General features: G+C 45.7%; 1 protein-coding gene across 3 annotated transcripts in view; it reads left to right on the top strand.

Annotated features, from left to right (window-relative positions):
* The first annotated feature begins 3,130 nt into the window (after nt 1-3,130).
* Nucleotides 3,131-25,502, top strand: part of Ptger3 (prostaglandin E receptor 3) — an 85,082-nt gene continuing 62,710 nt past the window's right edge. For all 3 annotated transcript variants that reach the window (XM_057793279.1, XM_057793280.1, XM_057793281.1), the window contains exon 1: nt 3,131-4,124. In XM_057793279.1, coding sequence (XP_057649262.1) covers nt 3,306-4,124 — 819 coding nt within the window. In that variant the 5' untranslated portion in view covers nt 3,131-3,305. The remainder of the gene's footprint in view (nt 4,125-25,502) is intronic.

Here is a 25,502-nt window from a genome sequence, read left to right on the forward strand (position 1 = left end):
ACTAACTGTAGGTTCTCCACAGGCAATGGGTCTAGTTCTGAGGCTAGTGTTACTATAGAAGTTCAATATGAATTAAGTTCGTATACATTAAATGTTAAAATATGATGATAGTGAATATAAGCTTGAAATTTTTTGAAACATGAAAATACGGCCCTTTAATTTCAGTCTCTGCTGGTTTGTTGGCAAATCAGAGATGCAAGTTTGTGAACTCGGGGTGAGGGCAATGATTACTGTTACTAATGACTAAATTTCTAAGAAAGAAATCATATTCCCTAAGAAAAGCAGATAGTGACCATTGGCAAACTGTCCTTAACGAGGAAGGGGATGGTGTCCTTTCAAGTACAAGGCTGAGCTCAATCCCCAAAGCCCATGTGGACATGCTCTGTCTAGTGGTGTGGGTTTATAAATCCAGCACTGGGGGACGGGAGACAAAACCCCCTGAAGTTCACTGTCATTCTACCCCAATTGGTGAGCTCCAGGTAATGAGAGACCCAGCCTCAAAGGAAGTGAACAGCTGTAGCGCGATTAATAAAAACCCAGAGACAGAAATTGAGGTTCAACCTGAAGGTCAGAAAAGCAAAATAGCCAGTCACTGGCTCTTAACCTCTACCTCAGTTCGAAATGATGATTCTGCCTCCAGGAATCCTCAGAATGAGACTGTCTCTTCCCATTTTATATTCCTCTGTAGGACTGGGATTAAAGACATGCATTACTACTGCCCAGTTTCTATGGCAAACTAGTGTGGCTACTGAGATTAAAAATATGTGTCACCACTATCTGGTCTGTAAAGCTGACCAGCAGGGCTGATCTTCAGGCAAACTCTATTTATTAAAATACAAATGAAATATCACTACAAACAGCATTGCTGGGAATGATACCCCAGATTGTCCCTGGGCCTCCACAGTCATGGGCATCCATACACACATGAACACATTTACACATATACCCACACAAGATTATTTTTTTCTTTTTTTATTAAGAAAATTTTAATACACTTTTCTTATTTTACATAGCTATCCCCATTCCCACTCCCTCTCCTCTCACCTCACCCTTCCTCCCACCCCTCCCCCATCCTCAGAAAGGGTAGGCTTCCCATGGGGAGTCAACAAAGTCTGACACTTCACTTCAAGGCAAGACCAAGCCCCCCCCCCCAATATCTAGACTGATATTTCTCCATAGGGATGGGCTCCTAGATGTTCAAGCACTAGGGATAAATCCTGGTCCCACAGACTGCCCAAGCCTCATAACTGTCTTCCACATTCAATGTGCCTAGTTTGGTCCTATGTAGGTTCCCCTGCTATCAGTCCAGAGTCAGTGAGATCTCACTAGCTCAGATCAGCCGTTTCTGTGGGTATCACCATCATACCCACATCATACCTCTCCACTCATATTATCACTCCTCATTCTCTTTAACTAGTCTCCGGTAGCTCAGCCTAGTACTTCACTGTAGTCTGTATCTGCTTTCATCGATTGCTGGATGAAGGACACAAAATCAACTCAAAGAGAAAAAAAAAAAAGAAAGAAAAATCAGTAGCCATCCTATATGCAAATGATAAAGGGCAGAGAAAAAAAAATCAGAGAAACACCACCACTTACAATAGCCACAAATAACATAAAATATCTTGGGGTAACACTAACCAACAAAATGAAAGACCTGTACGACAAGAAATTTAAGTCTTTGAAAAAAGAAATTGCGGAAGATAGCATAAAGTGGAAAGATCTCCCACACCCTTGGATAGGTAGGGTCAACATAGTAAAAATGGTAATCCTATCGAAAGCAATCAACAGATTCAATACAATCCCCATCAAAATCCCAACACAATTCTTCACAGACATCAAAAGAACAATACTCAACTTCATATGGAAAAACCCAGAAGTAGCCAAAACAATTCTCTACTATTCTCTAAGGAACTTCCGGAGGCATCACCATCCCTGACATCAAACTCTATTTATTATAGAGCCACAGCAATGAAGGTTAAAAGTTTTTGAGTGCATGTTAGCCTTTCAGTCACTAGAGGGGAGTGTTGTTTCAGATGAACTCAGCCAACTCTTGCAGATAGCAAAAAGTGCCAACAGGAAGCCAACCATCAGAGACTCAAAGTTGTTTATTTGCAAGATGAACAGCTAAAAAGTAGATAATTAGGGATAGAAAAATGCTGTAACAGGAAAGGGTTACTGAAACTTAGTTAAGATGAAGAAGAGACACTGTGGGCATTCTCAGTAAGCTTTGGGACCTGGGGAGATGGCTCGGTAAATAAGAGTTGCTAGCCATGAAAACATGAAGACCTGAATTGAGATTTCCCAACACCTGAGTAAAAACCTAGCTGCAGTGCTATTACCCCATTGTTTGGGTGTGGGGAGATAGTCACCAGGAGTCACAGTGTTGAAATCCGACCTCCATGCAAACACACACACAAATACACACACACACACACACACACACGCAAGCGCACACGGTGGGACAGGGGATAGAGAGGGAGATTATATAAATATTAAATTAATATTACAAATTAATAGAGTTTAATTTATGATTCTATTAATAAATATAATTTTTTTTACTTAACTATAGGATGGCATTATTTTCTTTGATGAATGAATTCTGAAATGCTCTTAAAATTTTCATACTAGAATTTCACTCGGTGCTGGAAACGTGAATTTAGTGTGTACTCTCATCCATGTGCTTGCTTGCTTTTACATCCAAGAATGACGTCAGCTGTTGTTAAACTTTTAAACTGACATTATCCTAGAAAAACACTTCTCCAATATGAATTTGGAATTGGTTCAAAGTAAATAAGGCAGTATGAATATGAAGAGGACTTAAAACGCAAGCTCATCCCTATTCTTTTCAGCTGTGGGTCTCATTGTTAAGTATTATTTTTCCTAAATAAAACAAATACAAAAAGAATTCAATGGCAGTCAAACGTGATTAGAAATTAGCATTGTTCGCCCTTACTTTTCTTCGGTGTCAGACGTGGAACCGGTTGAGCGCTTTATAGAGTTGGACGCGGGAAGTGCCCCGGAGCTATTGAGTGTGGCCGAGGGGCGTTGCACCAGGTGATCCCGGCCGACACCGCCCTCAGCCTGCCCACGCGCGGCACCGCCCCTCGGGCTCTCAGCCGCGGGTGGAGCCTCGCGCAGCGTCGGGCGGCGCCTGCAGAGACCCCGCAGCCGGGCGCGGGCGGCGGCGGGTGATGGAGAGCAGAGCCCGAGCCCGCGCCGTCGCCCCGCGCGCGCCGCTTCCCCGCACCTGAACCAGGAGACCCTCGCCCCGCGAGCCTTTCCGCGGCCCCGCTACTCCGGCCGGCATGTGGCCTCCGGGTCGCTCCGCCGAAACGCGCAGCAACTTGTCAAGCGCTGCGGAGGACTGCGGCTCGGTGTCCGTGGCCTTCCCCATTACCATGATGGTCACCGGCTTCGTGGGAAACGCGCTGGCCATGCTGCTAGTGTCGCGCAGCTACCGGCGCCGCGAGAGCAAGCGCAAGAAGTCTTTCCTGCTGTGCATTGGATGGCTGGCGCTCACCGACATGGTGGGGCAGCTCTTGACTAGCCCGGTGGTCATCCTCGTGTACCTGTCGCAGCGGCGCTGGGAGCATCTCGATCCGTCAGGGCGCTTATGCACCTTCTTCGGGCTGGCCATGACGGTGTTCGGGCTGTCCTCGCTCCTGGTGGCCAGTGCCATGGCCGTGGAGCGTGCGCTGGCCATCCGTGCGCCGCACTGGTATGCCAGCCACATGAAGACTCGCGCCACGCGCGCGGTGCTGCTAGGCGTGTGGCTGGCGGTGCTCGCCTTCGCACTGCTGCCGGTGCTGGGGGTGGGCCGCTACAGCGTGCAGTGGCCCGGCACGTGGTGCTTCATTAGCACCGGGCCCGTGGGCAACGAGACCGACCCTGCGCGCGAGCCGGGCAACGTGGCCTTCGCCTCCGCCTTTGCATGCCTGGGGCTGCTGTCTCTGATAGTCACCTTTGCCTGCAACCTGGCGACCATCAAAGCCCTAGTATCCCGCTGCCGGGCCAAAGCCGCCGCCTCGCAGTCCAGCGCCCAGTGGGGACGGATTACCACCGAGACCGCCATCCAACTCATGGGAATCATGTGTGTGCTGTCTGTCTGCTGGTCTCCACTATTGGTAAGTAGTTGTGAGGGTGGAGCGTTAGTAGCGACGAGCGCTAAATGGAAACTTTTGAAAGTGTGTGGCACCCCGAGTGCTGGCCAGGCCACTGCTCCTGCAGCTTCGGGTGGCAACCTCCAGCCGAGCGTCTCAGCTGCTTGTGGAGCTTGCAAGTGCCAGCCTGCCCGGACCTTTCAGGAGCACATGAAAGTGTGGACAACCTGGGCGCAGAGGTCTATAGGGGCGTCTCAGGGCCAGTGAAGCCTGACATTTGCCCCCTGCGTTATGAACACGGATGTGATAACTTTAGTGGAACGACCCGTGTTTTAGTTCTAATCCTGAACTCGATTTTCTGCTGCAAAACAAAGTTCAGTACCCAAGAGCCTGGCAGGTCCCCGCTCTTAGGGCTTCAGGTGCTCCGCCGCCCCTCCATTCCACAGCTAACCTTGGCTCCTTGTAGTTCTGCACAGACGCTAAAGGTCCTTCCTCAGTTAGCTACTGTCTGTGGGGAAGAGTGGGAAGGCACAGTCGTCTCTACCTCTGGAAAGCCAGTAGACAGTGTGTACACCACAGTGGAGGACTCTCGGCCTGGTAACACCCTCCCTTTTGCGAGCTATCACTGGGGTCTTCTTGTCCTCCTAAGGACAAATCTATGTGATCCCAGAGACAGGGGGTAAGGATGCCTCAGTCCCTGGCTCCCCACACCGTCCATCAAAGAACTAGCCAGAGGAAGCGGTGCTTCCGCATGATCCCTATCCCTTACTCTCACATGGTGTTTTTGAGGTTTTCTTCTGGGGCACTTGTAGCTAGAAACTTCTGTGGTTAAGGGCGGTTTGCTAATTGGCAAAGAATGGATGCTTACTTAGGATGCAGGCAACCTGACTTAACAGATGAGCAGAGCAGCAGCCCCACGGTGTGGGCAATTGCTATCCATTACACACACACACACACACACACACACACACACGCACAGCTTTTCACAACGTTTAGCACGCCAGTTATCATATATGTACAGTTCAGTGAAGTCAGGGATGTTATATTGCAGTGCGACCTGATGTTAGATCTCCCTTGAAACAGCTCTGTGGTTCTACTTTTCCTCCACCCTCCCCTGATCCCTGATCGTGACAAAGCAAGCCTTTGAGAAGCCCATGGTGACTGTCCGGGAGCCTGTGTAAACGAGGCAGTGCTGCTGGGACCTAACTGGCCACAAGTGGCTGAGTGGTCACTGTTCTGGAGCTGGAACACAGGCTGATGTCATCATCATGTTTACCAGAACCAGCACCAATTTTAGACATTTACTGCCTTGGTTGAGGAATGAGGTGTAGGTAGCCAAGCAGAGGAAGACGAAGATCCAAGAATAAACACTTCACTGAAGTTTAAAGCATAGCTTTAAAGGCAAACACTTTCCCAACCTATCACAACTGTCCGGAGTCAGGAATCCCGCCCTATGGTCCAGTGCATAGAGGTGCTGTTTCCACACAAGAATGGGGCGGCTGGCCACAGGACGATCCGAAGTGTTAGCATTTTAGCTAACACTTTAAAAGTTCATTTCTCACAAAACGATTTAATTGAATTCAACATGAGATCATACCAGAGGAGAAACTCAGTTTTGAAACAGGCAATTTTGTGTATTTCTGTGTGTGTATGTGTGGTACACATTCACATGTATGTGAGTGAGAGCACACACGTGGCGGTGTGCCCATGCACTGTTTGGTGCCTTTGCTTGTGGAGGCCAGAGGCTGATGTCGTCTTCTCTGGTCATGTTTCACCTTATGAAGCAGGGTCTCTCCCTGGAACCCAGAGCTCTCTTCTTTGGTTAGTTCAGCTTGCTGACTCCTCTGCCTACCGTGCACTTGGGTTGCCCTGGTCACCACGCCTGCGCAACTAGTTATCTGGATGCTGGTGGTCCAAACTCTGGTCCTCACCTCATGCTGTGACATGTGCTTTTCCCACACAACCACCCTCCCCGTCCTAGAATAGACGCAGAAAAGCAAAAAATCATTTACATTTCTTTGGTGTAACATCAAAATATCTATCAGCACAGTGTCAGAAAGAGCTATGGTACAAATTTAGAGTTTTTGGTAGGCGAGGGGGTTACAAGAACCCTGTGATCTGTATTTTCACCTGTACCTGTCACCCTAAGAAGCCGTCTGCATATTTTCTAACGACGAGTAAAATGTGGGATTCTTATTGTCTTTAGAGAAATTGTTCATAGGATACTGATCTAGTTACCCCTATTCTATCTGACTGTAAGTTTATCTTGTTTTGAAGCTTCTCTGATAATAATTGCTACTGTTACAGAACAGATTAGAAGCAGCATCTTGTAGGGAAAGAATGAACAGGCTGTCCCCCTCCAGAGCAAAGCACAGCTGCCGTTCCTTACCACCACATATGTCCTAGGGAAAGACAGAGCTTCTCCCACTTAGAAGCTTTGCAGATTACAAGACGTGAAGCTGTCAAGGTGATGAAATCAGTAAGAAGTGCCCTGCTGGGTAACGGGGCTGCGTTTAGTCTGTATTAGTGGGCATCAAACTGTCATTTCGTTGGCATCAGCCAGTTGACTCGGCAACCTCTTGACTGATTACGATTTTTTAAAAATCTTTCGTGAGCCCTGCCCACCAAGTAGTAGTCCAGTGATTTGACATGATCCTCAGATTCCTAGACACAGGAACCCTTAGGATGTTGTTCAGACAAGGCCAGGAAGACACTTTATATTTTTGTAGCCTGATATCCCCCAAAGAAATGTGACCAATACTGCAGCCACTAAAGAATAAACCCAAAGCTACGGATGCTATGAAGGATGAGGTCTGATAAGCAAACAGCTGCTCGTCCTCAGCCTTGGGGCTGGACACAGAAGCCTGGAAGTGTTTTTCCTCATTCCTGGGTTAGCCACATTGCTGCTCGGTGTCCACACATCCTCAGGAATACTTCAGTAGAGACGTATTTTAACTGGCATTTGTTTTAATAAGATACAAGAGATATTTGACTTAGTAGATTATTTTAGGTGACAATATGATTCTACAGCATGTAAAAATATTTTGCCAACCCCAAATTATCTCTACTTGTAGATCCTTCCATGTTTGGATGGTGCACAAGGAGAAATAAAAATTCAGATATGCACCTTAGGAAGATTTGGCTATAATTTGTTTTATGAAGTGAGAGTACTCAAAATTCATTACATTTTAGGGTTTACTTCAATATAATATACTGTTTGGTTCTCTCTTTCCCTCCCCCATCTTTCTTTCTTATTCTGAGCACTGGTATGTCTGTCTGTCTGTCTGTCTGTCTGTCTCTCTCTCTCCCTCCCTCCCTCTCTCTCTCTCCCTTTCTCTCTCTCTCTCTCTCTCTCTCTCTCTCTCTCTCTCTCTCTCTCTGTGTATCTCCATGTGTGTGTGTGTGCGTGTATGTGTATTTGTGTGTGCAGGCAGAACACCCATACACCTAAGTTGTTTTTTTTCTCAGAGAAGTAAACTTCCACACTTATGAGTGAAACAACTAAAAAAACCACGATGCAGGATAGGCGGGAATTCATGCCTTTTTCAGAGGTCCCATGGCATGGCTTAATCTCGTGGCTGACCTTAGTGTGTTCTGAAGCACAGTCAGTGAGGACGATGTGCACAGTAGATTAAGGGGATGCATGTAAAATCTCCCCAGACCCAAACTTACTAGTTTGTACCCAGATGACAGAATGAAGACCCCCCCCCCCTTGGGTGACAAGCAGCAGAACCCCATGTGTGGAGATTGGGAAAACAATTACTAGCAGGACTCTGGCGTGTGGATATATGAGGGCTGGAGATGGTGAGGCTGGCTGTCACTTTATTGTTAGGATAGACTGAGCGGGAAGGCTGGTTAGCTAAAGGAAAAGAAGATCCTGCTTCCTGGATGGAATCCCAAGCGTTGTTGCAGGGATTTACGAGCAGCCTGAGTACTCTAAGACTGTCCCCAGCTCCTGCAACACCAAAATTCAGTGACCATCTTCCATGGAATTAGAACCACCTCTGACTTTACTTTCGGTTTTGGTTGTGGTTTGCTTGCTGCTTGCTTGCCTGAAGCCTGGGATTTCTAGCCTCAACCACAGCATGGGGAGCCTTGTGCCTTCTGATCTGCACTGCACAGAGGTGGCCCTTCTGCCAGGGTAGTGTTCTTGGGGCTGAGTGCTTTCGTTTGGGAGAATCACCGTTCATTGCATCCAGGTTTGCAGTTTGGACAAGGGACAGTTGGGTTCCATGCTGTGTGCCCATGGGGCTGAGTACATAGGAGGGAGAGAGTTCTCTGAACCATACAGCTGGAGGCCAATATAACCAAAAGATTGAGATAAATCAGAACTAAAGATGTAGACATTTAAATTTGGGGTTTGTGAGAATGCAGTAACTCAGTGCTCCTTGAACATCTGAGGGGGTCGGGTGTCCACAGAACGCAGAGCTGTGAGCCACCAGCCTTTCTCACCGAAAAACTGCAAAGGTCAGCCACACAGGGCTAACAGTCGGGAACACACCTGGGGCTGCTCTGTGGTGCAGCAGGGTTTTGTGGAAGCATCTAGGGCAGAGCTTCCCTTCTCGGCCCTAACACTGCCCTCCAGGGCAGTAGGAAGTCATCCAGACCTTCAGCAGGTGCAGTGTTTTATAACCATGCGGGGGATCTAACTTTTTGTCTCCATCTGGGCTCTGAGGCTGCCTCCTCCCTCCCATGATTCCTCATCCTGGAGGTAACAGGGCTGATTAGACTGTCCTCCCACCAGCCATGGCTCTTAAATTCCCACTTTCTCCGAGATGCTAACTTCCATAGATAAAGATGGGAAGCGGGTTTTCCTGAGGTCTTGACCTAAGTAAGTATACCACAGTAATGCAGGAATGCAATTATTCACTCTTTCAAGATGAGGCAGAAGGACAGCGGCTTTTTTAGTGGGGCACGTGGGGGAAGCCGGACAGCTGGAGAACTTGCCTGCTGCCATCTTTACATAGAGCCGCGTCCTGTTTTTCCACCTGTCGCCCACTCCACAGATCCTCTCGGGCTGCGGATCCAGCCAGTGAGAGGCCACCATTAAAGGAGCTCTCCCCTTTCTTGGTTTCATGCTCCTCCTCAGCACATTTCAGGCAAGTGATTGGCACCTACCTGTAGGACTATTTTCCTTTCTTTCCCTCTTTACCTTGAAACAGGGATAAGAATGCCAGCCCATTTTACAGGATTGTAATGAAAAGTTAGGCAGGTGCGTGTGAAAATAGCGGACATGCAGTGCGTGGTGCTTTATTCTGAGCCTGGCAAGCTGGTGGCTTTCTTCCATAAAGGATGTCACCACGATGTCTCACTGAATGACAGCATTCTCTTCAATATCCTGCCTTGTAGGACATCATCATCCCTGTTATTGTTGCAAACCTGAAAATATGGAGTTTGTGTTTTACAACTCAAAACAAAACAGAAAACATGATAGAAAATCTACCATTTCCAAAAAGAGACAAAAGTAAGAAAAGCACTGAATTATGAGCATCCATGTTGCATTAAAGTAAGAGAAACACCGAATTCTGTGTGCACATGTTGCATGTAAAGAGAAGCACCGAATTCTGTGCGCACATGTTGCATTAAAGTAAGAGAAGCACCGAATTCTGTGCGCACATGTTGCATGTAAAGAGAAACACCAAATTCTGCGCACGTTGTACATGTGACTCATGATCCCTTTCCTCGCTACATCCAGAGCTGACAACCCCTTTCATTCTCTCGTCCCTGGACAATTGTCAGGACCTCCCTTTCCTTAAAGCTTGCTAGAGTCCAGTTGCCTCTCTAGTGGAAAAGGGATCATCACAACCCTGTGCTCTCCTCATGCTTGTGAGAGCAGGAGGGCTCATCTGCAGCCCATCCTCCTGCTTCAGCAGCCCTTCTCTGGGCTGGAGGTGAGTTTCTGCATTCTCTGCTTCCACACCTTGTGGGGCTTTTTTATAGTCAGGGATTCTTTTTTCAGTATACATACCAATCCAAGTTCCCACTGCCTCCCCTCCTCCCAATCCCTCCACACCCCACCCCCATCCACTCCTTAGAGAGGGTAAGGCACATTGCTTTGGGGAAGGTCCAAGGCCCTCCCTATTATATCTAGGTTGAGCAAGGCATTCACCCAAAGAGAATGGGTTCCCAAAAAGCCAGTACATGCAGTAGGGATAAATCCTAGTGCCACTGCCAGTGGCTCCTCAGTCCGCCCCAGCCAGGCAACTGTCAACCACATTCAGAGGGACTAGATTGGTCCTATGTTTGTCTGGCTGGAGTTGGTGAGCTCCCATTAGCTCGGATAGACTGTTTCATTGAGTGTAACCATCATGGTCTTGACCTCTTTGCTCATACTTTTATTCCCCACACCCTTCAATTGACCCTTGGGAGCTCAGTCCAGTGCTCTGATGTGGGTCTCTGCCTCTCTTTTTATCCATTGCTGGATGAAGGTTCTATGGATATTTAAGGTATTCATCAGTCTGAATACAGGGCAAGGCCAGTTCAGGCCCCCTCTCCTTTATCACTTAGGGTCTTAGCTGGGGCCATCCTTGTCGATTCCTGGGAATTTCTCTAGTCAGGGATTCTTTACACAGAGACCTGACTTCACTTTGTGCAGCTGGCTGTTGTCTAGGCCAGGCTCTTTTGCAGACTTCTCGGGGTGGAGCCTGTAGAGATATCTCTGCAGATAGTCACAGGCAGCAGGGCCAAACTGAGCCTCTCTGCTGACTCAAAACCCAGAGCTGAATTAGTATGAGGCTTAAGTCTAACCAAGTGTGGGGAGCTCGAGTTTCACTGTTTCTGGTGCTGACCAGGCACTTCCAGCACATGGTATCATTTGCAGAGCGGAGAAAGCATGTTCTGTGGTATGCTCAGATAGTCCCTGGACAGCAGCCCGGAGGAGGGGTTCTTAGGGGTGGATCTCTTCACTAAGAGTTTACACATTGCTTCACCAGTGCAGACTTCATGTCAGTAAAGGACCAAAAGTGAAAAATAGGAGCAGACACAGAAAGGTAAACTTGATCATTTACCACCTAATTCTGGGGGGAAAAAAAAAGAGAAAAAGGAAAGGAAAGGAAAGGAAAGGAAAGGAAAGGAAGGAAGGAAGGAAGGAAGGAAGGAAGGAAGGAAGGAAGGAAGGAAGGAAGGAAGGAAGGAAGGTGGTTATTAATTCTGGCAAAATCCATGCCATAAAATACAGGTCATGTTGGAGTTGGAAGCCCACTGTGTTCAGCAATTATTAATGGAAAAAAAGCAGGTTTTAAAATGCACACTCTGTTGCTTTTGTAGTTTCTTAAAAGTAGATTTCTTATGATTGCCATGTCTTATGGTCTCTCTGAAGACTGAGTGCATTTCACAGTTGAGGATATATTGCTGTTACTGGTGTGAGGCTTGCAAACTTGAAGCCAGATATCTTGGCTTGCACCTGAGATCCTAACACTTGGGAGGTGAAGGCAGAAGCATTACCGTGAGTACCAAACCAGCCTGAGCTAAAGAGAAAAAGCTGTAGTCTCTGTCAAAAAACAAAAACAAGGAAATTCTCAAAATTAATAAGTAAGAAATAAATAGAAAATTTGGGGAGGAAAAAGAGGTACATGTTGAAATAGAAAATTTTGGGAGGGGGGAAAGAGGTACATTGTTCAAGATGAGAATGAGAAATTTAAAAAAGATGCCTTGATGGGAATCCTCAAAATGGAGACTATCTTGGTGTATGAAATCCCCTGGTAACTCTTGCTGCCTGCTACTTTATCTGACCAGGCTCCTGGCAGATCACAGAGGTCTCATTTCCCCTGCAGCCCCAGGCCAGTGTACAATGCAGGGGCCCACAAAAACACTCATCTATTTCCTTTGTCACGCGTCGGAAGCCGCTTTATCTTGCTGCTCTTCCCTCTTCTCACCAGTGAGACAAAATCGCCGTCCATTCTGACCTTCTCTTCAGTTCTGACTTCCTGTGGCACTAAACAGACCAATGTGTCCCTGCTATGGGCACAGTGTTGGGCACAAAGGAGAAGGTGTCTAGCATATTTCTAAGGGAGAAGCAGTGAAGTCTACATGTCATGGACAAGGCTGCAGTCTTTTATCCAGTCTCTCTGTGAGTATCTATGAACACTTACTACCCGCCCCCCACACATTGATGGTTCTAGTGAGATACGCAGTCAGGAGGCTGCTTCATAGGGGCAAGGGTTAGGCAACTACCCAGCTCTAGGAGGTATTATTTTGTCGTAGACATTATGGTGTTCAAGTGCATCCTGCCCAACTCCATCATAGCCATGGTGGTAAGGGTAAGGTTCACACATCGTCTTCATTCATGAAGCTTTTGGTAGACTGCTATACTTATTCCTGTAACCTAGCACACTCAGCCTTGTAGATCTTTGAGTAAGGCAGTGGTGTGAACTGAGGACGGAGGATACCCTGGTGCATTAGAGGCTGACATCCTTGCCCTCAAGTCTGACAATAGAGAAATACAGAGAAAGCAATTAGAGGAATCCCTTTTCCCTTAAGAGTTTCTGTAAAAGATGAAAGGAGAGCCATTTGGCACAGTGTGGACGACAGGGGGGCCACAGTGGGGAAACCAAGTCATGGAATGTCAAGACACATCGTGGTCAAGTTGGACCAAAGGGGCAGGTACCTTGGCAGGTGGCTGTGGAGTTAGGAATGAGAATCCCCATTGCTTTCTGGGTAAGTTGTGTTGCCTCTTTGTTCCCAGAACTCAGGGAGACCACATCGGAAAGCCAAGCATCTCTTTGACCTCTTTCTGGGATATTCTTGGTGAAAATCAAGCTTTGCGTGAATGCCTTTCCTTAGACAGTGTTTGCTACTTTTCAAGAATAAAATGGAATTATCAGACCTGAGCACTGTGCCAGATGGTTTGCACAAAAGAGTTTCCAAATGTCTTACAACCTCCACCAAGTGGTGGGCATCAATACCTGCAGTTCAAGAGATACAAGGGAGCTAAGGTCAAGCTGGGAGGCCATGGCCAGGCCCACTCAGCCAGCATGGGCTTCCTGGGTTGTTCTTTCTGATAGAAAAATCTCCTTTGCCCTAAACCAGCTGATTCAGAATCTGCTCCCACCCTTGGTTTTGGATACTATTCCTTGGTTTTATAGGACAAAGGTAACTTTTTCTTTTCATATTAAGAATCCTCAGCACTTATTGCTGTAGGTTGAGCAATTGGGGCGTTGTATGGTAAGATGCAAAGACCTGACAGTGTGGGGTGTAAAGACCAGCGCTTTCAGCAGGGCAGCTGCTCCTGGACTGGAAGAGCTGTCCTTTTGAGAAACGTGCAAGTAGGGAACGCACATTCCAGCCACCTAAACACAGGACTCTGAGTCACATTCCTCAACTCCTGGCAAGAAGGAAACGGACGCAGCTGGTTCAAACCGGAAAAATCCAAGAGGGCCTCAGAGCAGAATCTTCCTTTGCGATAGAGAGGCGACCCAGACGAAGCCAATTCTCAGTCCCTTCTGGACACTGTAGATGTGACTTCAGGAGAGTGCACTGTCTTCATTTTTAAAGTACATGGCTTTGTTTTCCTCACAAAACTTTGGCACCTGAAAGTCACATGACTCTTGGGGATCCCCTCCCAAGAGGGGATCTTTCTGTGGGCAAGGCTTCCAGTTTGCAGGCATTCACACTGACTGTGTATTTCTACAAATATTGCTCCATCCTGCTGGTCCTACTGCACTGGGCATTCTCTGCCCGCCTGCTCCCAAAGCCGCTTACAAAATAACCACTCTGAGGCTTAATATTAATTACATACTCTTTGGTCTATTAGCTTTTTATTAACTAACTCTTACATCTTCAATTAGCCCATTTTAGTTGTTTTGTATTTTACCATGAGGCTAATGGTTTGTCCTCACATCTTGCTTCTTGGGCAGCTGCATGTTGTCTCCTGACTCTGCCTCTTTCTCCCTGCATTCAGTTTAGTGTTCCTGCCTAGCTATATTCTTTCCTGCCACAGGCCAAAATAGTTTCTTTATTAAGCAATGGCAATAAAACATATTCACGGCATGCAAAGGGGAATCCCACATCAATTGTGTGTGAGTTACTGTCCTACAGCCTGGTAGAGCGACCCCATGAACCTTGTGTTTGTAGAATTGTAGCCTCCACTGTGGGTCTCTGGAGAAACTTGAGGCTGTCTTGAGACTGATATTATTCTCCATAGTCACTTTTCATGAAATGGAGCTGAGAACCCACTCACTGTGACAGACGTGAGTAAAGGCACACGACGTGAAGTGTAGGAAGTAAGACTTCTTGGGCTGAGCTTTCAGGGAAAATGTCTGTGAAAGTCACGTCTAAGCTAGACCAAAAAGACTGGAAATTCTAAAGCGAGATGGTCCATCTTCATTGTCAGCTTGAGTGGATTTGGAATCTTCTAGAAGACACAACTCTGAGTGTGTCTTTGAGGTATTCCCAGAGTTTTTCCTAAAGAGGCAAGACCCGCTCTGAATGTGAGTGGCTCTCGCTCATGGACTGGAGTCCTGAACTGAATGAAAAGGAGAAACGGAGGGAGTGATTGGATGGCTAGCGCTGGCTTCCTGATGCCCTATGTGCTCCGGCCATCCTCCTTCCTACTGTGATGAATGGTGCCCTTAAACCATGAATCGAGAGAAACCCGTCCCTGTCTTCGGTCGCTTTTATTGGGAACCAGAGCTCTAGGCTGTGGGAGCACTCTTCCTCGGTGCGTTCCAGACGCAGAGAGTGCGTTCCAGATGCAGAAAGCTATCACGACTGGACTGAGACCAAAGTGGAGGGCTCATTTCTACACCGCCTAAGAACTGGGAACCATTGGAAGGGTTGAAGCCAGGAGATGGAGTTTAGGTGGCAGCAGTGGAGACCGGACTGCAGAAAGCAAGACTAGGGTAGTCAAAGCAGTGAGAAGGCTGCTGTGTCCAGGTGGTAGGGGCGGCAGAAGCAGGGAGGCATGGAGTGGAGACAGCGTATACACAAGCGCTTGTGAGCAGTGAATTAATTACCACAGCTCTTCAGCTCCTCTATCCCAGTCAGCTGACTGTGACTTGTGACTAGAGCTGAGCCCATGCCACCTCATTGGGCCTCTGGAGGGGAGGTGGCCAGCTCTCCCCAAATGGCTTTCCCACTCCCTGAGAGCTCATGGTTGCTAAGCCTTTGGGCATTTGGTGTGTGTGTGTGTGGGGGGGGGTGATGTTCCCCTTCTGAGGCCTGACTCAGAACAGTCCCTCAGAAACATGCAGGCTAGCACAGTTTACTTACAAAACATACTCTGTCCTAAGACACTTGTTCCTCCGCATAAGGTCCAGACCGAGTGCATCTGCAAGCCAGACCTCAGCTGGAACTGTTCATTGCATCTGTGATGAAGCTAGCTGTCAGGATCACCCACTTTTTTCCAAGTGGGGGATGATTCACAGGTTCATATCCCATACATCTCGAATCAGCATTGTGAGACTGCAAACAACAGGAGCTATTGAGAACCACTTTAGGCAAACAGGGCAAACTTAGGGGCCACGTCACAAGCTTGGCTCCAGGAACAGCAAGGGTTGTCAGTTGCTGAAGTGGCTGGAGACAGCCTTCCTCATGTATCTCTGACTTTGGTGCATTGCCAAGTGTCCAAATCCCCAGTTTAGTCCCTGCTCTCAGGAGCCAGCCCCAGCTTTGCTTACAGCTTCACGTCTCTAGGCTTATATTTACCTTACCGTCTGCAAGTGGAGCTTTATTGTTTCCACAGCAATACAGTATTTCAGTGACTATGTAGTCCTTAAGCACCATTTAAACACCATAGACCCATTCCCCCCCTCTTTCTCTAGCTCTCTTTCTCTCTCTCTCTTTCTCTCTCTCTCCTTCTCCCTCCCTCCCTCCCTCCCCCCTTATCCCCCTTATGTTTTGCTCTTTCCCAGGAGACAGTTAGAGATGACAAAATGTCTCACTACCCCTCATCGTCTTCAAAGACTTGCATGAGTTTTGCAAAGCTATGACGAAGGGGTTCAGCTTGAGAATCTTCCTGAACTGAGTGGAGTTTATCAAGAGGTCAGCGGTGAGCCTCTAAATGCTCAAAACTAATCCTTAAGTGCCACAGAGAGGAGGTCAGTAAAGGAGAAAAGTTCTTGATTTTTCCACAAAGAGAATCCTGTAGTCTGTATTCTCTTGATACATTAGCGGTTGTGCCGAGGCCAGCATTCTGGACGGCAGATTTTTAAACATTATTTAGGGATAGTGGCCTCCTCCAAGATTAGCCTGGATCCAAAAGTAAATTTCTTAACGTTAACTTTCGTTCTACACAAGATATGAGGGAAATTCTGAAGCTCTTCCCTCTGGCATCCACTTCCAATTAAATTATGCTACTGATCAATGCCAGGAGACAGAAAAATCTGCTCTTTAGAGCCCCAGTCTCCTCCCTGGACTTGGCTTTAGCCAGCAAACAATGGGATCTTGGGACGATGTGGGACTCGGGATTCAGCAAGAAGCTGGAGGCTGGGCTGCTGCTGACCATGTAGGCTCCCCTGGCAGACAATGTTTGCCGCACAATGCTGATGAGCAAGCGTTCCTGAAGATTTGGGGTAGACATGGCCATGCCAAGGGGTCAGCAGAAGCACCAGGCACCCTGCCTCTGATCTGGAATGGAGGAAAAGGAAATTTCCTAAAGGGTGTTTATCACAATAATAGACAGAGTTCTTTTCTACCATCGAGTCTATTACAACACTCAGAAACATTATTAGCATTGGAGTATGTGTATTGCTGGAGACACGAAGTAGCAGAGGACTGTGAAGAGAGGCAAGGCAGGAAGAAAAGACTCCTGTATGCCGAGCGATTCTCCATCAGTTTAAGGGAATTGCCTTTCATGGTATCTGATTTAACCTTCACAAAGACAAATTCGGAGTTCCCATTCCCATGGTTTTCAGCTGCACTCATGAAGTTTCAAATTACAGTCCTTTCTGGATCAAACATCCAGCAATCAGTGGACCAGACACTTCTGTACACCCTGTCTCATCAGTCATTGTATGATTATCTTGCTTAAACACTTTCAGATCACTTCATCAGGAAGAATACAGTGAAATAAAATCACAAAACCTGTCCAGTCCAGCAAGCCACCATGTAAAGACTTTCTGGGATATCCAGCAATTTGTTAACCGATGATAGTCTTAGCAGCACAGGTTTCTCAGAAACATATTGTGAAAATTCCCGTAGAGGGTGATGGAAGTTTTGTCTATCAGTATTTCGTTAAAAGGTTCTATTTCCACTGTGCCGTGGTGGCACATGCCTTTAAATCCAGCACTCAAGAGGCACAGGCAGGTGGATCTCTGTGAGTTCGAGGCCAGTCTGGTCTATAAGAGCTAGTTCCAGGATAGGCTCCAAAACTACAGAGAAGCCCTGTCCCGTGTTTCATTCATAAGACTTGTAACTCTAAGAATAACTCACACGTCTTCACACAGAGACATATGAACTCTTCCTCTTCCCAAATCCTCCAAACTACCAGCTGTTTTTGTTTTTTCCTCCTTCACCTGGGGAGTGATTGGCATGCCCTCACCCTCTACTCCTTAGAGGCAGGTATATTTGCCTTGACAATGAAGAGAGCACCTTCTGCTGGCCAGCGCTTGCTTTAGAGGGCCAGAACTACACATTTGGACACAGCCTCTTTGTCTTGTCAACCACACCATGTATACAGATGAAGAAATAATTTTTCAATACTAAGGCACTTTTCCAGGTCACAAAGCTAAAAAAAAAGGCAAAGCCAGCCTTCATATCTAACCTATCTAGCTTTATTGCCTTTGCAATTAGCAAGCAAGCTACATAGTTTCCTTCTTGTCAATATTCTTGTGTTTATCTGGCTCATTGTAAAGTATAAATTGCTTAAGAGTGGAGCATAACTGATGATGTATCTGTGTGGCCATAACAGCCACTCCATATCGCCTGTGGGATAAATGAAGAAGGGGGTTGTAACACCCTGAAAGGAGGCAAGGGTTGGAGTCGAAGGTCATCGACACATCCCCACTCAGAGTTTCACTTGTACTGGGTGGTTTTCAATATTGGTATTAATCCTGAAACATGGCAGCAATGCTTTCATCTTTTTTTTAATTTTCTGACTAAACAGCATGCTTTAAGGCCTACACCCCATAAATGGTATTTAGTGACCCAAACCACAGCTTTTATTCCAAAGCACTAATTAGACTTGTGCTAATGAATGACCATGCAGTTGCCACCTGAGGTCATGAGCACGTTAACTATAGTATACTGTTTTTGTAGTGGTTACTAATGTTTCCAATTTGTTACATGGAATCAAAGCTCTTAGAAAGACAAAAAAATACCTTCAGGATAGATAAGCAGGGGAGAAACAATGTGACTTTTGTAACAGGGAGGACTTAATTAGAAGCAGCAGTGAGAACAATAGAAAACAGCTGTCCCAATGCCTGGAATCCACAGAATGAAAAATGAAGAGGAGGTCTAGAAAGGTGCTCTGGGGATGGCAAAAGAGCGGGAGATTCAGTAACAGCGAAACAATAAAGACAGCAGATGGAGAATGCTTCTTGGCAGAGGCTGAGAAGGTTCCCTGTATGTTGCTCTTGTAGCTATCTGTTGCAACCATGACCTTCTATGGGCAGAGGGTAGCCAGCATAGGCTTCTCGGCTAATCTCCCAAACTGAATAATCTGTGCTGGAAAGATGATTCATGGCACAAGAGCTTTGCTGTGCAAACTTGGGGATCTGCGGTCGACTCCTGTGAACCCAGGAGAAGGCCCAGTGTGACTGTGTGTCTGCGACCCCAGGGATAGGGGTGGGATTGGAGACAGGAGGATAGCTGAAGCTCTCTGGATACCAGCCCAGCCAAAGTGAGCAAGCTTCAGGTTCTGTGAAGGACACTATCTCCTTAACAAGCTTCAGCTTCCGTGAAGGACTTTATCTCAATGGGTAATGTGAAAACACACCCATGCTCATGTAAGCAATCCTAATAAAACTCGGTGGGCCATTTAAATAAAACAACATGAAACTGGATGGTGGTGGCACACACCTTTAATCCCAGCCCTTGGGAGGCAGCGGCAGACAGATATCTGTGAGTTCTAGGTCAGCTTGGTCTATACAGCAAATTCCAGGACAGCCAGGGCTATAGAGAGACCCTGTCTCAAAAAATCAAAAACCAAAACAAAATAACAACAAAAAAAAAAGACATGAAATTGGGGCAGAGACTTGTTAGGAAGAAGGCCTGGAATGAGTTGGTGAGAGAGGACAATGGGTGAACACAATAAAAATGCATTATGTACATATATGAACTGTCAAGGATGAATTAAACTATTTGTAAAAGGTTTTGAAAGTTGGGGTTTTTTTCCTTTCTTTCTTTCATTTTCCTCTTCTTCTTCTTCTTCTTTTTTTTTTTTTAGACAGCTCTATCCTGTAGCCCTGGCTTTCCTGTAATTTTCTATATATTACCCTCTAGCCCACAGAGGTCTTCCTGTCTGTCTCCCAAGTGCTGGAATTCAAGACATGAACCACCACAACCGACTACTTAGAGGGTTTTGTTGCTATTGTTCATTGATCAGTGTGTTATTCCTGACCTAAACACATCCCTATGACCAGGATACAAAAAAGCAAAATGCAAAACATCTCAGTACATTTTAGAATCAATACATGCTGAAATTAACATTCAGGTACATTGAAGACGAGTCTACCAGAAGGCTGAAATGCATGGTGCGGCTCACATTAGTTGCTTGTTATTCTAGTCTATAAGTCTCTTTAGAGAAATATGAAATTCTGCTCGCGTAAGGTCAGATATGTCCAAATCTTCTATCCCCTAGTCCTGCAAAGCCATTCCTGAAAATACCGATGTTACAACTTAAAACGAGTTCTCCAGAAGCATTTTCATTGAGATAATAGCAAGGATAGTTTTGTAATTGCGTGCTTACGCTCTGTTTTGAGAGGATAAGTACTGTGGGGAGAATGGATTGCAGAGTTCATCTCTAAGGAGAGAAAGAGATAATGGACTCAGGTGATGGATCTTTGCTTTCATGGTGGGATCCTTGGGGAGTCAGAGTTTGGGAGAATAACTGTCTCCCTCTTGTACCACCTTCTGCGTGAAGGCTATGTTGCTGCTGAACTAAATGATATTAACTCTGGTAAGCCAATGGACCAGAGAAAGACTCACCAAGACAGCAAACATAGATGGAGATTCATTGAAAATGCCCATCTTCTATGAAATATAGCATTTTAATCGTTCTTAAGTTTCTCAAACCTGGCATAAAATCAAGTGCTGATCATACTTTAAGTGATGTCTTAAAGTCAGATTTCCTGGAAAACAAACAAGAGTTTCCATGAGCACCTAAAGTTTACTATTGGCGTGGGAGGTCCTTCTGTCTATGTGTTGCTTTTATTGGTCAATGAATAAAGAACTGGCTTGGCCTATAGCATGGGAGGAGGAAGGCGGAGTTAGAGAAAGATGCCATAGAGCTGCCAGTGACAGACGCTGGTCGGAATTTTACCTGGTAAGCCACAGCCACGTGGTGATATACAAAATAATAGAGATGGGTTAGTTTAGGATATGAGTTTAGCCAGAAATATACTTAAGCTATTGGTCAAACAGTGTGGTTACGTCCTGGCTGGGCAGCCAGGAACCAATAAGCGGCTCTTTCCCCCTGTGACAAACTATTTGTATGGAAATACCAAATGACACTTGGTTTCCACCTGACACCCATGTAGAGACCAGAAGGAAAGACTGACAGACAGCAAGGGCATGACATCTTAGAGGATGATGACTAAGAAAGGACAGGCACCCGTGAGGGACACAGCAGGTGATGTTCATCCATTGTGTGTCATGGCCACACTCCTCCTCACTTGAGTTTATACACCTGCATGATGGCAATGAAGACACGTTAATGCCTTTCTCATAATATACAAGCACAATAGACAGCAACCAGCACACAGGTTTTGCCCAAAGTCTAACTGACACTCAGATTACCAGACACTCCCAACCTGTGAGTGAATAGGCATCTCTGAGGCTGGTGTCTCCAATGTCCCCACGAGGAGACAGAGCACTAAAAACATTTGCCAGCAGCTAGTCCCATCCAATTAACAGAATGAAGGAAGCACTAGAGACCGAGGGTCCCCTCCTGTCAGGCCACAGAGCCTTTTAGCATTAGGGAAAATCAGCCACTGAGATACTTTCAGCCCCTTAAGCTGTGGATTTGACCTTGAAGGATAGCTTAGCTCCTGCTTACAATCAACATGACCAGAGTTATTATGAGCGAAATGGTCAATTCCATGAGGATGTGTTTGGTGTTGGGAAAAAGAAAATGAATTACTATGGAGTCTAGAAGTTCCAATATCCTTAATGACTAGAAGCCTAACTCTGGCAGGAAGATTTGCAAGCCAGTTGACTTCTGAGGGTGGATACTGTGGTATGAATGCCCTTCTGAAATCCGTGTTGCCACTGTAACAGCATTTAGGTGGAATTACAGAGGGTTAGTCTGAGGGACCAACCTCCTGATTGATTAAAGCTGGATCATGACATTACTAGGTTCCTGATAGAAAGGAGCAGGGCTTCTTCTCTGACTGGAATGACTTCATTTGCCTTCCTTACATCTTCTCTAGATTTTAGCACAGTGCCCTTAAACTTCCTAGCCCCAAACCACAGATCACCAGGCTAGTGCTTATGAGTGGCTGTCTTGGTTACTTTTCTATTGCTGTGGTGAAACGCCATGACCAAGGCAAGTTATAAGTGGAAGCATTTAATTGGGGACTGGCTTGCAGTTTCAGTGTGCTAGTCCATGGTCATCATGGTGAGGAGCATGGCCGATACTGGAGAAGGATCTGAGAGATCACATCTGATCCACAAGCAGGAGACAGAGAGAGGGGGAAGATTGAGGGAGAGCCTGGGCCTCTTGATGTGGGGTTTTAAACCTCAAAGTCCACACCAGTGACACACTTCCTCCAAGGCCATAGCTCCTAATCTCCCCTAAATAGTCCAACCAACTGGGAACCGAACAACGAAACCTATGAGCCTATGGGGTCCATTGACATTCAAACTACCACAGTAAGCTAATCTGTGAGATCTTGTTATAAGAACAGAGCAGACGAGGCGATGTGTCACTCCCCAGGCTCTGTAGCCATGTCAATATTTGTTGTAATAGCGGTCTTGGTTGTACGTGAGTATTGGACTCATGCACAGCACTCTCCCGGCAGTAGAAGGATGCTGACATGGAGTACTAAGATTGTACAGCAAGCATCCATACTAAGGACAGTATCGTAGAATACACAGTGTGTCTTCTGCTTTTTCCTTGGGGTATATGTTTGGAGAAAGTGCTAACAAATGAACAGAAAACAGAAATTCTTCTAATGACTCAAGATATTTTATTTTAAGCATATACTTTTTTCTTATTCATCAGTCGGAGTCCATCCGCTTCATGTCACTACTGCTGCTGTGATTTGAATCCCAGAAGATTCTGTTTAAAATTATGAGTGATAGGAAGAGGTGCATCTGAATAAGTCCATCTGAATCTCGATTGACTGTGACTCAGAAAGAAAGGAGGAAAGAAAAAGGGGAGAGAGAGAAGGAGGGAGTTAGGAAGCTAAATGTGAGGTTGATTCTTAGATTAAAACCCCAGACTCTTTACCACAAAAATGGAGATTACACACTGTACCCTTGGCTATCAGTCATTTGTAAATTTAAAAGTATTTATTGTCTACAAAGTATGCTGTTGTGCGAGTCTTTGCCATGATACATGTACGAGGCTGTTGCTTTTCTTCTTTCCTCCTCCTCCTCCTCTTCTTCTTCTTCTTCTTCTTCTTCTTCTTCTTCTTCTTCTTCTTCTTCTTCTTCTTCTTCTTCTTCTTCTTCTTCCTCCTCCTCCTCCTCCTCCTCCTCCTCCTTCTCCTCCTCCTCCTTCTTCTTCTCCTTCTCCTCCTCCCCCTTCTACTTCTGCTTCTCCTTCTTCTCCTTCTCCTTCCCCTCTCCTTCTCCTCTTCCTTATTCTTCATTTGTTTGTTTTTTGAGACAAGGTTTCTCTATGTAGCCCTGACTGTCCTGGAATTTACTTTATAGACCAGTTGGCCTTGAACTCAAAGAGATCCAACTGCCTCTGCCTTCCTGAGTGCTGGAATTAAAGGCGTGAACCACTATTACTTGTCTGAAGTTTCCAAATAGTGTATTTCATTCTTTAAACGGGGATTTAGCTATACAAATTATAGAGAGTGAAGACTGTCAGGAGAATATGTAAAATGTCATAATTTTGAAAACTATGAGAACTCTTGGAAATACTGAATCATTGTTCCTGAAACTCAAACACTCACACGCCAGGAATCTGAAAACATTGTTGATGAGCAAATGTTTTTACAATTAAAATAAATAGACCAGTTAAAAAAAGCAAACGGCATCAGAAAAGGTTCAATGAAAGGGAAACAGAGTCAGAGGGTTCTGTATCAGCCTCGGCTCGGGCTACAGCAAGGCTGGCTTTTGGCCTGCCAGATAGACTGGTGTTTCACGTCCTTACAGAATCGAGGCAAAACTACTCAAGCAAAGCAGGAGGAGGGACTTCCCAGAACTAGGAACCCATGCTCTAAGGTCCAAAGGCAAGGATAAGTCAGCAGAAATCAAGGCATGTTGAAATGGTAGCTGGAAATCCAAAAACAGAGTGAAATTCTGTTTTTCTGAGGGACTTAGAAAGTGGGGTAAAATGTTCTGGATTCCAGATGGAGGTGTTCCAGGAGCACAGACAGGAAATGCCCTGGAGGGGAGACAAGGTCAGCTTATGTAATGCCCCTGGAGGATGGATGTGGAGGAGCTGAAGGGATTGTGGGGGGCAGGTGGGACTGTGAACCTAGAGGTGACTCCATGTCTACCTACATCCTCCTGTAAGATGAAGGTGTCCCACAGTGTAGACCCTGTCTTTTTGACACAAAGTTAAATAATGGTGTTGTCCAATCAGGTTAGAAAAAAAAGTTTTGGAAAATGCTGTAAGTAAACCTATCCCTTTGTATGCAATACCAATGGCCAAGAAGATAGCTCAAGTTGGTGAAATGCTTGCTGTTGAAGCAGGAGGACCTGAGTTCAGATCACCCACTCTGACATAAAAGCTGGGCACAGCAACCTGGGCTTGTATGGGGAGGGAGAGGCAGGAGGATCCCTGGAACTTGTTGGCCAGTCCACCTCGCCTAAACAATTAATAAAGTAAAAGAAATCCGATCACTAACCCATGACCACAGCATGGGAAGAGATGCGTTAGTTTGCTGTGGTGGTAACCGACGCCAATATGTACCAGAAGAAGTCCTTTGCCCTAGTGAACCCTAATGAATACATTGGCTAAGCCAATTTTTTTTTTACAAACTAAAGTGTTTTCTTATTAATTGTTAAATTATACAGCCATTGGCTGCATATAATTCAAACAAAAATGCTCACATTATCGTTTTAGACAGGAGCAAGCATTAATTTTTCACTAGGTTACTAGATTGTTTTATAGAGCTTAGTAATCTAACAATATTCTAAATTGAACACTAGTATTCTAAATATAAAAATAATACGTTTGCTGTAGAGAGTTTGAGAAACCACAAAAACACAGAAAAGATAATAGAAATCGACAATTTTTGCTCACTGGTAACTCCTTCTAATACTTTGTTTCTATACACAGAAATTTATTCTTAACTGATTACAGTCGCAGTGTGTCTTCTGTTCCCACACCCTGAATATTTCTTCATGCTGTTTGTCTCCAAAGCCTGGTTTTAAATGGCAGTGTTAGAGCAAATATACATTATGTACCCAACGAAAGTCATTTTTAGGACTAGAGCGATCACGTGTGGGCTTGGTTAGCATGATGGCTTGAGCTCAGATCCCTTGAATCCAGGAAAAGCCAAGCACAGGAGCATGTGTGCTCAACCCCAGTGATGTGCACTCCACAGTGAGATGGGAGGCAGAGAATGGAGAATTTCTGGATGCTCACAGGAAAGCTGGCCTGGGATACACAAGGCTGATCAACAAAGACCTGTCTGTAACAAAACGGGAAGCAAGGACTAATGACCAGGGTTCTCCTCTGACCTTCACATGCAACCATGACACATTTGTACCTACACACACAAACACACACACACCCAGACACACATATACACACAACACACACACAGACACACACACAGACACACACAGACACACAGAGAGACACACATACACACCCAGAGACACACATATACACACACAGAGACACACACATACACACACAGAGACACACAGACACACACATTACCACACACACATACATACACACACAGACACACACGTACACACACACACACGTAGTGTCTACTTTTCCAAAGTTAGGCTTTTAAAATTATACATTTTTATGTTGATGTCAGGATTCTGCATATTAAATTAACCCACATTTTCAATTCTTTCTTTTAAGCACGACTATGTTTCTTTGGGTGGGCAATGGCAGAGTTGAATATTTTTGGTTTTATTTAAATTATATTTAAAGAAATAAGA

The sequence above is a fragment of the Chionomys nivalis genome, chromosome 18 (genome assembly GCF_950005125.1).
Source record: "Chionomys nivalis chromosome 18, mChiNiv1.1, whole genome shotgun sequence".
Taxonomy (NCBI): Eukaryota; Metazoa; Chordata; class Mammalia; order Rodentia; family Cricetidae; genus Chionomys; species Chionomys nivalis.